General features: G+C 29.8%; 1 protein-coding gene across 2 annotated transcripts in view; it reads right to left on the bottom strand.

Moving 5' to 3' along the window:
• Positions 1 to 1106: 1106 nt before the first annotated feature.
• Positions 1107 to 19185, bottom strand: part of POLDIP2 (DNA polymerase delta interacting protein 2) — a 34657-nt gene continuing 16578 nt past the window's right edge. For both annotated transcript variants that reach the window (XM_075363077.1, XM_075363078.1), the window contains exons 4-7: positions 18428 to 18605; positions 12660 to 12823; positions 6156 to 6361; positions 1107 to 2323 (exon numbers count right to left, since the gene is read on the bottom strand). In XM_075363077.1, coding sequence (XP_075219192.1) covers positions 2206 to 2323; positions 6156 to 6361; positions 12660 to 12823; positions 18428 to 18605 — 666 coding nt within the window. In that variant the 3' untranslated portion in view covers positions 1107 to 2205. The remainder of the gene's footprint in view (positions 2324 to 6155; positions 6362 to 12659; positions 12824 to 18427; positions 18606 to 19185) is intronic.

Raw genomic sequence — 19185 nt, 5'->3', positions numbered from 1 at the left:
GAAAACGTTACATAAACACAACACTACTAAAAAAAAAAAAATTACATTATGGAAAAAAAACATACTGTAAACACAATGTTTTTATAACAAAAATTGCAATAACTGTAAACTGAACATTGAATAAAGCAGTGGAAATCGGAATGACGGTAGCATGGTGGGAGGAACAGGTTTCCTGTTCTTCCTATATTACTAAATAAATTGAGTCTGTCATTTTACACAGCAGCGGCTGATAGCAATCATGAAGCGTACTATTATGGCAAAATGCTGCGGGACTTGCTGAAAATAAAGGATAGAGGGTTGAAAAAATGTTCAACTGATAACTGTTTTACAGATAATTTTCCCTGATTATTCAGAGCATAAAAATATTGACCCTGTACTTATTACAATAGTACTAAACTTATAAGTAATGATTTCAGGGCAGATATTTTTAGTGTATATCATGTAAAATAATTTTTAACAGTTCCTAACAAAACAGAGCACAGACTTCAATCAAAATCTTTTATAATGAAAAAAACATTTCACTATTGTTTTTATGATAAACAAGAATCTGTGTTCTTACAGTAAAATACAGGGCTTAACAACAAGGGATTCTTATAATTTCTGTTGAAGAATGACCTATGAATTATGTTATTCCTGAGTGATAATCTGGATTTTCCTCGAAAAGCATTGTGAAGTGTCGTCATTTTTTAATACAGTGATGAAATTCAAGAGTTTTCAAGACTGCTCTAAAAACTTAAAAGGATTCTTTTTATATATTGATACATAACCACAGGAATATTACTTTGTGTAACATACATGCTATTTGATGAATAAATTTATGTTAAAACAAAAAAAGTCACCTCAAAAAAGTGTAATGCCAACAGATTGGAGTTTCTAAAATCAAAATGTAGGTTGATGTTCTAAGTAATTTTTTTCAATTACTCATAAGTAACTCAAAAGTTATTTAAGAGCAGTTACTTCTGCAGAAGTTTTCTGGCACATGTGTTAGAAACCTTTATATTTCTGGATAGATGAAAAGGACATATGCCAAGTATTAATTTTCCATTAAAAGTAAAATATGAATAAATAGGATTAATTTAGAAAGAATACAAAATGACAAACATTTTTGAAACAGATTTATTAATTTCTTTTTTATGACGAAATTCTTAAAGATAATGACTGATATAATTTTGATAAACAGTTCTTAAAGATGTTAATAATATAAAATTTTAAACTCAAAAATTAAAAAAAAAAAAATTATACTTTATATCATGAAAGATTTTAATAATTTATTTCTAAATAATTATATACAAAAACATTTTTATTATTAATTGACCTACAAATGTATACAAAAACTATGAGTCATGATTTTCAATGAATAATTATATATCATAAAAAAAAAAGAAAAATGTGTAACAATTACTTATACAAAAATTTATACATATATATACAAGAACAATAACTGAATACACTAATGGCATAATGTATGTAATACACAGAATTTTTAACTGTGTATAAACACAAATACTACTTCAAATTTTACAAACTAATGTTATTTACAATGACTGTACAGATTAGAATTTGCTTATTTTATATATAAAAACCGCTGTAGAATTACAAAGTAATTCTTTTAGTACTAACTTAATAAATAATGAAACAAAAATATTTTTGAAAATAATCATATAATAATACACAAATGGCTTATTGTAATAATTTATTATCAAAAAAGAAAAGGAAATTATAAGGAACTATGAAAAAATCGGACTAGTCCTACAGTGGAAAAAAAATCCCTGTAATTTTTATTGTAAGTAATAACATTTTAATAGGGAAAATATTTTTACAAGTAGAAAAATTATAAATATACAGCAACTTCAAGACTAATTAAAATTCAATAACCAAGCGTTCTAAAGTGCTAAAATTTAATCAAATGGAAACATGTTTATTAAATTACAAGTAAAAATTTTATTTTATTAGAAAAAAACTGAACAAAATTTATTAATATTTCACAGTAACATGCTAGAAAATTTAAAAAAAACATAAGATAACAGAAAAATGAAAAGATACATAACTATAAACAAAGAGTTAGAACAAACAAAACTATAATAAATTAAATTAACAAAAAATAACAAATACTGCTTGCTTTACATAGGACAAATTATCTGTAACTAAGAAATAATGGATTAACTATGAAAAAATCATAATTAAAAAAAATAAATAAAAATAATCTTAAATAAAACTGTTATTAGAATCTGTGGGAGGTTCATCATGTTTACTTTCAAGTGAAAATGGAGGAATACGGCAATCAAATGTGTATCCATCTTCTCGTTCCATCCGAAAAGTTCCCCTGAAAAATAATTAAATTAAAAGTAAGCAAATTTTCCAAATCTCACATTATACAAGTAGCAGACCTTATATTATAATATAAAGTCTATATATATATAATATAAGGTTATAATCCGGTATAATAAGTTAATTATAAGGTTATAATATATAGATCTATATAATATAATACAAGGTATAAACCTTATATTATACAAGTAGTATTTTTATCTGTGTACACTACACAGGTAAAAATACTACTTGTATAATAATAACATGAAGAGTGTGTGCGAGTGATTTATTTTTCGGGTAGGTATTGAGAAATCATATACAACTAAAATTAATTCAGATAGAAGTAAAAATATTAATCATCAAAAATGCCAAAACATATCATCAAAATGTCTTGAATATAAAAAATAAATTGCAAATATAAATATAGTACCCATCACAGAGAGGTGTCTTTTGATTCTTAATCCTGTTTATATATTTAATTAAAGAGTTAGGTTCAAGAAACTGTTGATAAATTTTCATGTTAATCGATTGAATTAATTATGGATTGGATAAAATCAACACTATAATACAATAGTGTATCAGCCAGATGTAAAACCATACTGCTGTTTGTCCAACAATCAGTCATATTCAGCAACTACATGTTCAAAGAGTTTTGCAAATATCAGAATGTAACTAGTCTGTAGCAAGAACCTTTTATAAACCACCCGGCCTTTTATAAACTGGTTCTTTTTTAAATTAAAATATTCACTTTTTTAAAAATAAGGATGACCTCAACCACTTACAGCTCTTCAGGGAAACTTGATATAAAGATGAGTTAATTATGTATAACAGTGTTTAAAAAATATATAATGGGGTCTGATAACAATGGTGGAATGTCATCAGAGCCTGAAGACAATTTACTTTCAAGATAAGATTACTTTTAAAGTTCTTCATCTGATATTTGAGAAAAGTGAAATCTTTATTGAGTTAAATTAAGAAACACAAAGGAAAATGGAGAATGAAAATAAACGCCAAGTAATACTAATTTGTTCAAATACCTGTAACACAAATACTAATGTAGCTAAAAAATGTAGAATCACTTATGGATTTACATCAATATAATATTTTATTTAAAAATGTTTGACCCATTTTAGAATTCTTACTTCCCAATTTGTTTACTGAATCCTGTATTTTAGTGTTAAAGAACTATTCTCAGTTGATCAATTTGGTCCTGGGCAAAAGGTAAACTACTCCAATCAACACTGATGAATTGGCCATCTTGTTTCTACACTCTTTGTCCCTTTCTTACACCCTTTTCCCTGATCCCTTCTGAAGGATGAAAAACATCAAATGGTTTCTACCAGGGACTCAAATAGCTTCATTCATGATTTAGCAGAAAAATTATTTGTTAACTTCAACAAACTGTGAAACTGTTATAATGAATTTCATGAGACCAAATGACTTTGTTTCTCAAATCTATTACTCAGCTGTGATGCGATAAAAGGACATCCACAGAATAAATGATGTACAAAAATTTCATCAAGAGAATAATAGAAAATAAATAAGTTAAGTAATAAATGAAAAGAAATAATAAATCTATTTAAATCAATTTTCTGGGAAATTGACAAAATTTGTACAAGTAATTACTCAATAATTTATATGAGTAATTAATTAATTAAAGTAACAAAATAATTAATAAGTTTACTTGACTTATGTGCTACTTTATGACATTAGCCAACATTGTACAAACATTTTAAAAAATACACTGCAGTTAATAAATAATTAGTTTTTTAAAAATTATACAAAGTACAAAGAATATAAATGAGAACACATGGTTATTAATAGCATATCTTCACTCAATTTGTACATTTATGAATGGAATTCCTACAACTGCCTCATTAAATTGAAATTTATAATAAACATTAAGAACTGTTTGGTGCAAAAAGTGAATATATTTTATAATTTGCTATGTTGCTAATTTCTAAATGCAGTATTCTGCAATTGTCATGTTTCATTCAATTTCATCCAGTTTAAGGTTATGGAGGGAATTTGACAAGTAGAATAAAGTTAGATGTCACATATTTTATACTTAAATTTTATTTTAAAATTGAGATTTTATTATCATTTATGATTTTTATATATATTCTTTTACACTCTTTGATATAGACAGAAAGAAGTGAATCATCAGTTGCAGAGTCTAAATTACAGAAAGTAAAGGGCGATTAAATTATAGAATATAAAACTTAGTGTGTTATTGGGTGATGTTTTTAATAAAAAGATTTTTAGTATTATAAGTTTGGAGTGTATGGTGTAAGAAAATACATTACCACTAAATATTACAGAGACAGGTGATCATGTTAATAACTTTGCTCTACCTTGGTTATACTCTCAGTAGGTGTACTTCATCACCAAAAAGGTGATTGAGAATCAGAAAATATCAGTTTCTGCCAAGTGAAAAGTCAGGCATTTTGTAGTGGGAGATAGGTTGCTTTGCCAATGAGTTGTGCACCACTTTGCCAGTGTAGTTGTGAATTGCTCTGCCAGCAGGAGTGGTGATTAACTGTTGGTTGAATGGTTAACTGTTTGCTGAAGACTGCTGGTTATATTCCAACTTGGTCTGAATAGAGACCAAGTCAGTTATACGCTGCATCATCAGGGTGGCAGACTAGCCATTATATTTTTATGTAATTGTGCAGTGGACTTGTAATAGATACACACTCATATGCACCCTACATTTTGAAATGAATTTCTCAGGACAAAGAACAATATTTATTAAGTGTACAGATTTTAATCCATTGACAAGTAAAACTGGTTTTTAACAAAAAAATTATACATTGGCTATGATATTCTGTAAATTACAACTGTAGGTGTCATTTTTACCTGCTACAATAACCAAGCATTCACTCATTAGTAAGTGAATTATGTGTTTGCAGCTTGACTAAAAAATGCACTAGATTTTGTTACATCATAAATTTTACATCCATCACCATATTTTACAATTACCATCTCAGATGACAACTTTGGCATGAGTTATCTCCAAATGTTACATGGAATGTTAAAGTTAACCAATCCAAAATGGGCGCTTATATGTTGTATTACAGGGTTTCCTGGCAAGGCAGATATTTTGCTGAGACTGCTACACAAAGTCGTAATGAACATATTACTTCACTGATTGTTCTTCCATCTTTCAGTAGTGTGCAACAGTAAACAAGCATGCTGTTATCACAAGTCCAGCATATACTGACTGCAGAACATAATTTAATCACTCACTCTTATTCTAAATGCCAGAATGTTTTTATGGTTAATTTTTTTTATAGTCCAGTACCAACCAAACAGAAAATTGTTTGTTTAGTGTCTAGATTTTGTAAAACAGGGAATGCAGCTAATCATAAATATGGTGATAGTATATCAGTGTTACATGGTGACAGTTTGTACAACATTCATCAGTTGCTTTTGTTTTCCAGGAAAGCCACCTGGAAAACTTTTTCTATAGACTGGACTTGTTCACAAGGGCACAAAAAAACTTCAGTTACACCTACATCAAATTTGATAACTGCAAGTACTTGCAAAACTCCCCAGTGTAATACATAAAAAAAAAAAAATATTGACAGCCTCATGGCCAAAGAAGATGGGAAAATGTATATGTAACTTAGATACCTGCTTCAGCAATTTTCTTATAAAAGTATCTACCTCCTAAAAATAAACTTAAAAGGGCAACCTTTAGACAGGTAAATGCATTTTCCACCAGTTAAAAAATGTGTTAATTTGACTGATATGAGGTTTTCCAGTATAATAGCTAAAATTCACTGAACATTGATTAAAATTTAATAAAACATTGCAAAGTTTATTCAATAATAAAAAAATACCACATATGTCCACTAGGTGCCTGAAGACTGACATGGCTGCTATATTGGAATGCAGGTAAACTCTTTGATAAAATAGGTTCTTGGCCCACAACTCCTCTTCCCCGGACTGTTTCCAAAGTTCCTGACAGAGAAAAAATTCTCCAGTGCCGCTCTCTTAATTGTACAGTAGCTTCACCAAGATTCTCTAGTCTGATACAGTATCGCCACTAAAATTAAATAAAATAATAATTATTAATGAACTAGTAATATTTTTACAAAATAACTCGATAAGAACCATTCTAATAAATATAACTAAGAGCACATTATTTCTGATAACAGGTAAGTTATTGTGGATGAATTAAATAAAATAGAGCAAAAAATTACCATGATTCAAAAAAAAAATCAGCACCTCAACAACACATATATATTGTGAAAAAGGATTAAAATCAGATTATTAACAGGTAAAAATTATATCTGAATAATTAAATTATACTTTTATACTCTAAATACAATGGTAAAAATGATTTATGTAGTACTGTAAAAATGCTTACTATTATTGTTTTTATTGAGAGAGGTGTTTGAATTGCAAAAAATATTTTAATATAAATATGGAAATTCCTATTATGCTATTAGTGCTCCTATGATATAATGGCAGGAATGATTTTGTTGCCATACTACTGCATAAGCTGAAGGAAAAGTACATTTTTTTTGGTTTTTTGGTGGTCTGCGGTAGGGTTAACTATCTTGGTAAGAAAAATATATTCTCATAGAATACTTTCCGAATAGTCAAATGAGTAATTAATATCATTAATGCTAGTTATCTTATACTTACATTAAGATCTTGACAGACACATTTTAAGATATTCTACTCTATTTGAGATGTTCAAACCTCAACCTCCAGCAAATGGTTTTAATGTTCCTGTTACTCTGAACTGAAAGAATAATGCAGTAAAGTTCTATGATTTGGCTATTGTCTATACGGAAATAATCTCACAGAGCTCTGCAAGTTCTCTGCTATACATAAAATCATTTCTGCTTGCTTGTAAATAGGATAATTTGACATAACTGATACTGATTTTCACCTGTAAGATTGATTATTCACTATGTTAAAAGCATCACTAAATATTTGTCAACAATATTGCTTATGAGAAATTAACTTCAAATCATATGGCTAATTACAACTAATAAACAATTATTATTATCTATTACTAATGATCACTTTAATTAATATAGAGTAAATTATTATTTGTAATCTAGTGTTTTGTAGGGTTTATTTAAATGTACATCAAGTACTTATTTTATATACTTGTAATGCAGATACATACGAGGGTTATTTTTTTCAAGGTCCGATCGGTCACAAAATTAAAACCACAGTGAAAATAAAAAATATTTTATTTGTAACAAGTATTTACATAGTTACACTATTTTTCTACATAGTCGCCACTCCGATTTAGACATCTGTCGTAGGGTAGTACCAACTTTCTAATACCCTCGTCATAGAACAGAGCCGCCTGTGTTTTCAGCCATGTTTCTATGCTGGTCTGCAGCTCGATGTCTGTGCCAAAATGTTGTCCTCTAGCCAGCGTTTCATGTGAGCAAAGAGGTAAAAATCGGATGGAGTCAAGTCCGAGATGTATGATGGGTGATCAAACACTTCCCAACGAAAACGCGGCAGGAGCTTCTTTGTTACAGCTGCAGTGTGCGGCCGAGCATTGTAATGGAGAAAGACAATGCCTGATGACAACATTCCTCTCCGCTTATTCTGAATTGCCCTTCGTAGACATTGAAGAGTCACACAGTATGAGGCTGCAGTGATGGTCGTGCTACGTTCCATGAATTCCACCAAGAGAATTCCATTCCGGTCCCAGAACACAGTAGCCACACACTTTCTGTTGGAGAAGGTTCGCTTGAACTTACTGGGAGAATGAGAATGCATCCACTGTTTGGATTGTTCTTTTGTTTCAAAATGGACCCATGTCTCGTCCCCTGTGACAATTTTGTTCAAAACAATCTTCTCCTTCATTGTAGTAGCGCTGGAGAAACGTTAGGGAGAAGTCCATTCTCATTGTTTTGTGATGGTTGGACAGCATCTTGGGAACCCATCTTGCATACAGTTTGCGGTACTGAAGTCTCTCACTCACAATGGTGTAGAGAGCTGACCTTGAAATTTCAGGAAATGAATCACTTAATACAGAAATTGTGAACCGACGATTCTCTCGAATTGCCTCATCCACTCGCTCAACGAGATCATCGGTTGACACTCGCTTCCTTCCCTGACTGCCTGCATCATAAATATCTGTACGTCCTACTTTAAAGTTCCTGCACCATTGTCACACTTTGCTGTCACTCATTAAAGTTTCACTGTACATATTACTTATTCGTGGATGAATTTTAGCTGCATTACACCCCTCAGCCTGAAGAAATGGAATTACCGCACGCACTTCACATTTGGCGGGAGATGCTATTGTTGTAGACATGTTTACGTGCTAGCTGCGTGTTCAGAACTAAACGAAGTGACGCTGCACAACACATATGCGCAAAGGTTCATCCGATTTTTGCACGAGTTTTTATTTCGCGACCGATCGGACCTTGAAAAAAAATAACCCTCGTACATACAGTATCAATCATGACATGTTACAGTATTTTTAATTAAATCATCATACATGCTTGAAATGTGCATGAGGGGAAGGAACAAGAAGGAAACTTTAGAGATGGGTAAAGATATTCTGTGCCTGACCAGGATTTAAATCTGTGAACTTCTGGATGAAAGGCTGAAAAACACTACCACTCGGTCAGGGAGGTTGGCAAATTTAACAAAATTATATTTCTTATCTTGTGAGAAATATCTTTTATTTTACAGTTGAGTATATCTGAATCAACTAAATGATGAATCATCTAATCATATTTTCTTATATTACAAAAAGATTTCCTTTACGATGGTACAGCCATTTCTTACCGGGAACCTCAAAAATTAAAAGAATGGGAAAAGAAACTCATAAAACATTGAAAGCTATCTCTACAGAAGGTTCCAAGTAAATAAGTGGCTAACTACATGTTTGCAAAATCTTTTTAAATTTATCATCATATATGCATTTCAAAACAAATTTATTGGCATTTTGTATATATGTTATATTTATTAAAAGAGAAATTTAAGTGTGTAAAGTGGTAGATAATCCATAATAATTAACCACCACATCATTGCATATAACAGTATCATTGGCAAAGCACTTTTATAACAAAAGCAGGGTGTTGAGAAATTCTTGTGTATTGCTTAATTACATGCTACAATCCATATAATGCATAAGAGACAAAAGGTTATTTCTTGAAATAGAATCGACTGCCAACCCATACAAAAATTGCTTACTAATGAAATGTACTTATAGTTTGTAGAAACTACAGAAAAAAACCTGTAAAGCTGATGCAGAAAGAGGGAGGTTATTGATATCAAGAGGGTGATACACACATAAAACAATGATATTAATAAAGTCCAGTTACAAGAACTGCCATCTAAATAAAGAATCACAACAGGCATTTAAGACAAACTCATTTCTGCAAGATCTTGAGAAGACCACAATAAAATAGAAGCCAAACAATTATTCCTTTTATTCAATGTCTCAGAAAAAAAATCTAACAGCCAGATCTCTATTAGTGCAGAGTTGTTTGATATAAGTGACAGCACATTATATTACAGACCAGCATATTGCAGAATAATGAGATCGATTTAATTTATTTATTAATGAAAAGAGTTTAGAATCTACCATTATTAAGCTGTGAAAATTTATAGTGTTAATTTTTTCTTATAAAAAGGCCATCCACTATTTAAAACACAGATCAGTATTGGAAAGGATTTGCATTTATATCGTCTGAGCAGGAAAGTGAAAAATTGAGGATGTCACTACGGCATGAATGTAGAGTCAATTCATCTTCATTACTAGTTCTACAATATTTATTAAAAAAACCTGAGAGTAAATTCAAATCACTTAAGCATTCAACAACTATCTGGTAGCTACTCACTGATATATTAATATAAAACATATGCACACTTTTGGATAGAAAAAGTTCCCTATTTTGTTTTAGGAATTCATTTCCAAATATGATTTATTCTGATCATTATTTACTCTATGAAAGCAACATACTGACAACAAAGCCAGTTTTACCTTTCCATAACATGTAATGTTAAGACATATATATATATATATATATATTTAAATATGTTAAATAATTAATTGGAGACTTCAATGCTCAACTAGGCAGAGAAAGAAGATACCATGATATCAGTGGAAAATGACCTGTCCAAAAGAAAACAAACAAAAATGGACAGAGACTTGTCAATCTCTGCAAAAACTACTACCTAACCACAAAATTTGCATATTTCAAGAGGAAACATCAAAAACTAAAGATCTGGAAACACCCCAACTACACTAAATGAGAATGGCAGCTAGACCATGTCTCAATGGACAAACACCACCACAAGTAGATCTACCATGTAAAAGTCCTTGAAGGAGTAGACACAGGCTCAGATCATTAAGTAATCACAATAAAAATTAAGTTTACTCCCCAAAGAAAGCAACAAAACCAAGCCCCTAAAACTAAAAGAAAAATGGACCCTACCCAACAAATCAAGAATGAAAATTACCAAAAAGCAACCGACAAAATAACAATCATAGATAAACTCAAAGATCTAGTCAACAATCTTAAACAAATTACAGAAGAATTAGCCCCAATAAAATCCATAAGACATCAATGGTAGAACAGTGTATGTGATGAAACAGCGAAGAAAAAACATCAAGCGTGGGTATTTCAATAATCCCAAGAATCAGAAACATCTTTCCAAAATCTAATAAAACAAAGAAAAGAAACAACCCGAACCCTAGGGAGAATAATAAAAAGACAACACCATAAAGACACCCTGAAGTCAACAGAAGAATTCAATAAAACAGTCGAGACTACTACAAAACCTTAAAATCAGTTCCAAAAATACAAACCCCCAACCCTACTAATAAAGAATGAAAATGGTAAACTGGCCCATATCAATAAAGACAATGTGGAAATCCTAGCTAAATATTTCAACAAACTCCTAAATTGCGAAGAACCGACAGAACTCCTAAACTTCAACACCACTAGAAAACGCCAACCTCTCCCACAATAAAAGAACTCTACTGCGCACTGGGTGAGATGAATTACAAAGCAGCAGGAGATCAAACTTTTGTATAGATTTGGACACTTGCAGGAAGATCAGAAAAAATTGATTGTTCTTCAACAGTTTTGTCAACATCTGGATCAAAGAACTACCAGAACACTGGACAGCCCTCATCCATCCCCTACACAAAAAAGGGGACAAAACAGACCCTAACAATTACAGTAATAATACCATTTACCAATTAATTGACAGTACTAAATATTACATCATTACAATAAAATTAAACATGATATAGTTTCAGGGAATTTAGATAAAGTCTAATGTTTAATAATGTCTAAAGTCTAATGATTGGTTCAAAGAGAAAATTTAAACAAACTTTTTATCAATTGCTTAAAAATGTTTAATTTAGTTTGGAAATTATAAGTTCTATAAATGCAGTGATACTGAACATAACTTTTACACCTGTATTTCAGTTAATTGTTTCCTTGCAACACTGCAATGACTGGATGCTGCTTGTTGCTGGCTACACGTAAATTAAACTGATAATCAAACAGTTTTGAGAGGGAAACTTTTAGGTAAAAAGTCCAATTATATTAAAAATGCAATAAATAACTCGCGCACACAATCAAATTAACGTAGGTTATTTTTAAATACTAAAAAATACATCTTTCTTTTCTAAAACTGGATATTTATAATTTTTTTTTCAAAGTTGTAATTTAATTCTTAATGGAGGTGATAGCCCCTAATAAACGGTTACAGAGAAATTAATGATTTAGAAATTAATGTGGTTGCAGATCTGAAATTTCAAAATGAAGAATTATCATATTTATTGTTTTTTAAGAAATCAGTTCAAACAAGTATACCATGAGAACTCAAGACAATTGACAGACAAAACTAACCATTTCTAGACGTATAGTTCTAGTACCCCTTTTATTTTTATTTTAATCTGAGAAATCTACTCATAAAGTTTATCTACATATTTAAGATACACCTAATACTATTAAATTAGATATTAATTAATTAAACTGTAAGCAATAATTTTTAAATGAGTTATAATCTGTAATATTACATCCTTAATAAAATGTGAACGATGACACAGCAACCTAATAAGAAAATGAATTATCCAATGAATAAACTAATGGTTCTTAGACACCGGCCAAAAGTTTATCAGGTAGTTCAAAACAACAAATAAAAAAGAAATAGTTTACTGAATTTACTTAGAAATTTGTAATTTCTTCCCTTTTTTGAACATTGGGGGAAAATCAAGGATACATTGGAACTCCAGAACTGTTCTAAGAAAAACAGAACATACAGGATCTTGCAATACAATAAGAAACTTATACTGTTAAATACATTAATAAAAAAATTAAATAAATGAATTATACCCAATAGACAGAGGCAGTTTGTGTGTCACGACAGCCCATGTAAAAAGGTATCACAGTTATACGAACATTTTCTGTAGTCTCCTTATGAACGTCTGACAATTCTAGCCATGGATGATTTTTTTTCTGCCAAGCACGTAGTGTTTCTTGGGCTGCAAAAGGAGGATCTGAAAAAAATAAGTAAATTTAACCTTTTTTCAACTCAATCATAAATGACATTAATAGAGCAAATATAATATACTGTAATGGGAATTGATTCCTGTTGAGACCCTCAAAGAATTTTTTTTTATTCTGTATTACTATTTTTGTTAACTATCTTTATTTTAATTGTAATATTATTGTCTTTCATAAGCTTTTAATCACATCTTTCCATTTACTAATACTAGCACTGAAATTAAACTTTTGATAGTAATTTTTTTTTTTCATGAATAAATGAATAAACATTCCATCTTATTAAGTTGTTTTTCTACTTTTAATTTGATAACTGGACTGCGTGTTTATGCTTGACCAGTCTGATAACTAATTGTTAGTTATCAGTGATGTTAGTTACCAGTGTGATAACTATACAATTTTACATAAATATTTTGAAGTAACAATTTTTATAATTATTTTTTATTTTATAAAAAAAAGAAACGACCCAGTGAAGGGATTACAAAAAAAAAAGACAATATATAAGTATGTCACCAATCACAGGTTTCAACTATGATGTGCCAGTTGATTCATTTGATTAAATGAGAATTGCATCTTAAAAAAAGATTTATAAAATCTTTATCATTTTAAAAATAATAATTTCATCATGTAACAATGAACATAGATCAATTTGTCAGCAAATATTTATTCTATTAAGTCATTATGTTACTTAATTTTTAAGCAAAGAGGGATAAGTCCTTAAATATTTATTCATTGGACACTCCCAATAAACTAGTTTGTGCTTAGCAAAGGGATTTGTTATATTTCCTAACGTTTTTCACATTTCTTATTTTTTTTACTAATTTTATTTTTATTAAATTTATATTATACTTTAACCACTCTTCACAATTAATATTTCACAAACATATATCAAAAACATGCATTAAAAAATTCAGATAAAGGAAGGTGTAGTTGTTAGATCACAAATAAGAGAGCTATTGAATGATATTGAATTAGAAAATATTTGAATGACTGTTGCTGCGTGGACATTTTTTAAAAAGGTTGTACAAACTTCCTTGGAAATCATAAGGAAAATAAATACAAAGAACTCTGTATTGAACTGAGGTTCTTAAAAACTACAATGCACTCATTTGTAATATGTCAGTGAAGATAAACTTCTTAGAATCTCATCTGGATTTTTTCCCTTTCTCAAGCAGATTTTAGGAAAATAGGAATTGCATGTATAATACTGTTATACTACCATCACAATGCTTTTTTCTCAAAACATAAAATGGTAATGACAAACAAATGTGCCTGACCGAAAGAAACCAAATACATATTTGAAATTAGCATCAAAATGCTATAAAATTCAGCTATTAAAATCTTTGTAAAAAACAAAAATTTGAATTTTGTTATCCAGTGCATTTAGCCCAACTAAAAAAAAAGTAGGCATCATGGCTGTTTCCTCTTATAATCATGGAGGTCATAACATTCCATTAGGTTTAATATATTAATCAGAACGAGAGCAGTCTTACTTCTGAATGTTCCTGTACATCATATAGCTTTTTCCAGGCTCTGATAATCCATTTTTTAACTTGATCCAGAATTTACGATGATGGTCTACTATGGGATATAATGACATATCTAGCCAAATACATAAAATCTAAAATTTTGATTCCAGTACTGTACAGTACAAGTATTTTTATATCATTTAAAATTTGATGATAGAAAATATAATAATTTCTGAAAAAAATGACAAATCATTAAAAAGAATAAGTTTTAATGAAACAAAAATAAAATTTAATACAACTGAAGATGTGGAATATCGCGAAAGCCAGTTATTGGAAACTAATAAGGTAAGTTTAACTTATCTAATTATTGTGTTTTGGTGGTTTATATTTCATATAATATAAAAAAATCTAAAATACAAAACATTAATCAATATATAAAATACAGAAAATCTTTTTCGTGTGATGAAGGATTACCGTGTCCCATTATAAAACATAAAAGATAATGTCCTAAACTTATTACATAAACGTTTGTCACACTCATTTTATTTAGATGATTATCTAAATAAACACTAAGATATTTAACTGAATTAGAGTAAAACGGTGCAGAACTGCAGTCCAATTTAGTTTTTCAACACTTAATCGAATGAAACATGTTTATTTAGGGGATTTAATATGCCATAATGAATTTTAACATAAGAAAGAAATATGATTTTAGAATTTATTATAAATTTAGCTAGATTATATTCTAAAAAAAAAAAAAAACTGTTAAGCAAATTTACATCATCATCATCATCCAGTTTTGCTGTAGCTTAGGGTAAATTATAGTATATTATGACCAAACCTGCAACATCAGCAAACTGAAAGCAGATTATTTTGTAGACAATGACTCAGATATAACAAAAATTGACTAAGAAAATAATAATAATAATAATAAGCTTTGAGGATCAATACTTTATGACTGATGGGGAGTAATGTGACCTTGAAGTGGCCATTTTTTTAAGTTATCATTATAATCAACATCTACAGCTAACCAGGAAGAAAAGACCCGAAGTATGTAAGTCCATGCACTCTAAATACGGACTGAAGATAACCAAATTTTGGATCTGTAGCCAATTTTCTGAGTAACTGTGTTATAGTGAAAACAGGTAGGCAAGCCTCAGATGAGTCATTAACAAATAAGATACCTACCATTGCACTGGACCAGCCCATCTAGAAGTAGCATCCCTCCGTTGAGGTCTTAAAAACAACAGCAAGTTACAAATAATAGATCAACAACCACAAGGCCAAATAGGGGATCACAGTCCTCCACCCAACCTGTGCTATGCTTTACCAGGATATCAATCTGCCACCACGACAGCTAGGTTATCATAACAGATGATGAAAATGAATGAAAGTTTAATATCCTGTTATATGTCTGGAGTAGAAAACCCTACCTTCATTTTATGAATTAACATCCAGATTTACATTCTTTCAGAACAAAATGTTTTTTTAGATCAGATAAGAGGTATTACCTGCAACAAATTGATATAAAGAGAATGCTTCAAAGTATTGTAACAGGACTAGTATAATGAACCAGGGTAACGGATTTCTTCCAATCCAGAAGAAAGAGAAAGTAATAATGAAAAGAAGAATCTAGAAGGAACTAAAAGGGACTCTTTTCTTAGAGTAATGAGTCCGTTTAGCAATTTTTTCTTGTAATACAGACAATGGCACCTCCAAAAGATGTTGTTCAACCTAAAGGGTTACCAGACTGGAATAACAATTTATAGAAAAACATAAGGGTGCAGACAACAAAAATTATTATGCAAACAATTAAATGGACAAGTTGGGTACTGGTTCTGCAGACTAAGAATATAAATAATACTATTGCATAACTTTCTCTGTAACCACATATTCTAGGATTGTTGATATCTAGTTTAGTTTTCATGTTGTTATTTTAGAGCAACGTGTTTAAGTGTTAGTAGTGATTTTTGTAATTTGCAATTTTCGGGAGCAATGATACAATGTAAAATTTTGCGTGAAACTGAGAAAAACTTTCCCAGAAACTTTTCAACTTTTGAAATAAGCTCACAGAGATGATGCTCTGGGTCATACACAATGCTACAAATGGTTTTCATGATTTAAAAGTGGTTGTCAGTCAACTGAAGATGACCCTCAACCAGGAAAGCCTTCAACTTCAACTGATGACATCCACGTTCAGAAAATCAACGCTCTGGAACATTCAAATCACCAATTGACTGTCAAAGAACTTGCAAAAGAGGTTAGCATTGCAATTAATGTCATCCTCAACCTCTTGACCAATTCTCAACCTCTAGATTCAATTGAAATTGAATCAAATAAAAATCACTCACTGTAATTTTTTCTTATTTCAGAAATTAAAATCAGTGATGAAAGGATGCCATTTTGATACTATTGATGACATTAAAGCAAATTCATCACAGACCTTAACGGTCATTTCAAATGAAGCTATCCAGGACTGCTGTGCAAAGTGGAAACACCGCTAGGAAAAGTGTGTGAATAGGGGAGAGGAGTAATTTGAATGGGACAAGGACCAAACCTATAAAATTAATAGTTAAGATTAAAAAAATAAAGTTGACTACTTCCTCAACAGACTTCGTATTAGTTCTAACACTTATTTTTTTAAATTTTAATAAAGACAAAAAAGTGACCAGAAATGAGTAATATTAGATACAAAAATGTGTTTTCATTAAAAACTACTTAGAATGCTATGCAGTGATGAAACTTGTAGTAAAATGGTAATTACTAAATTAATATATTTTTATTAATTTTAAAGAAATGCTTATGTTTAGAATAAAAGTAAAGGAGAACCGTGACCAAACATTTCTCATGTTGTCCAATACCAGACATGACAGTTTAGATTAGTATTTATGTTAGATAGATACTAATAGATTACCATTAATCATAATGTTACCATAGATCCCTACATTTTTGAATCACTTGAATTACTGCTGCCTTAATCAACTCAAAATTACCACCTTATGTACTTCATTTAACACTTTTTTTTAACTATGAACTATATATAATTACACTACATTCCATTTCATTTGTAAACCTACCTTTTACAGTCATTGTAAATAAATATGAACAAACATTAAACAAGATAATAATACACAATAGTGTAATGTGTATTATCACACAATAGTGTGTGATAATAATACACAACATAAATAATACACAATAGTGTAAAACTTATATCAAAACAAATCACAGATTTCCATTACACTTATAACTGTAAAATCGGCTTTTACATGCAATTATCAGTTATAATGCAATTGAGTGAAAATAAAACATAAAATATATTAAATTAAGTATATAGATTGTGATCTTATGTCTGTTCAACCAAAGGTGTGAACAATATGAATGGCAATTTGACATGTAATTTATGTGAACAAGTAAAAATAAATTAAATTTGGATTATCATTAAAACTTAATATTCACTGCTGCTCACTCCTGACAAAAAATAAATAAATATTTCCCTGATAAATTACAATCATCTATAATTAAAAAAAGTTGATGTTGATTTCAAAACACAAAATTAGCTGATTTCTTCAGTGGGGTCGTACTATTCATTTAATTTCTCATCTGGGATCAGAAAGTAATTTAAATATAACACAGGCATTAAGAGCAAGCTTTCTTTGTGCTTACTTTCAGTTTCACCCGATTACAATAAGCACAGTTAACTGAAACAGAGGTGACTCTACTGAAAAGAGATGATCGTCCTCCTTACCACCTGCCACAGACATTGGTAGAGGGTAATCATGAATTATAAAACACTATAATTCTATTGAAAATATAATTGGATAACCTTATTTTTGCACAGATACAGCAGATTTTTGCTGCATGCAAAACCATTTCATAAATATATTAAAAAAAATTTCTTGAACTTTTAGTCAAAAACAAAATATAGATCAATTGTGATCAATATGGAAAATATTTCTTCCATGACTAGATTTTACAAATACAAGATTTAGGTGTTTAGAATTAATAGAGAATAAATCATTATTCTACAAGGGCCATCAAATATTTTATCATTAGCTTAAAATCTACAACTAGGAATAACTGATTAATTTAAATCTGGTTTTTCATGTTACATCACAACTGAAATTTTACCTTTATCTGCACAATAAGCTAGGAATTTATCAAAAAGTTCATGGTGTAGAGGTTGTTTTTCAGAAGTTGTATATGGAAGGATGTCTTCATGGGCGACATAATCAAGTCCAGGAATTGCATACAGGCTCCGACTGCTTTCCTGGTTTCCAAGAAATGTAACAGCTTCTGTCTGAGCTCTCTGTAAATAAGAATTTCTTTGTTGTAACTGACCTTCATTAAAATATAAAAAATTTTCCATGTTAAAGGAGTTAAATATTACTTAATGTCTAGCTAAAGGTCCCCTAAATGATGATATATGATGAGATTCTGGAATACCTACAGTACCTTGATCAGAGACATTCCCCGGCAGGTTGATGTCCTTTTGCTCTGCACTCTTCTTTTCTGTAGACAGGTACAATGGGAATTGTGATAACTAAATAGACAGATAACTAAATAGTTTGGATATTCTGTGCTCAAGTGTTAAAACGTAGGGATTTATGTTTTACATTTACATTTGCATTGCAAATGTATTAATTCATATCTAAGGATATTATATTGTTGTACAGAATCAAATAACATTTATATTTTTCTGATACAAATATTCTGATATCTTTATTTATATCTGATACAAATAAAGTAAATTTTATATTAATAAATGAATATTGATATCTAAATTAATAAATAATGGAAATTTTAAAAATTCAAACCAAAATTTCATTATTTTTATTTGAATTATTTTTTCACAATACAAGACTCAAATTTCCAAAATATTCTCATTA

This window comes from Lycorma delicatula, chromosome 4, assembly GCF_047948215.1.
Source record: "Lycorma delicatula isolate Av1 chromosome 4, ASM4794821v1, whole genome shotgun sequence".
Lineage (NCBI taxonomy): Eukaryota > Metazoa > Arthropoda > Insecta > Hemiptera > Fulgoridae > Lycorma > Lycorma delicatula.
The sequence above is the reverse complement of the archived record's forward strand: the minus strand, read 5'-3'. Positions and strand labels throughout refer to the sequence as shown.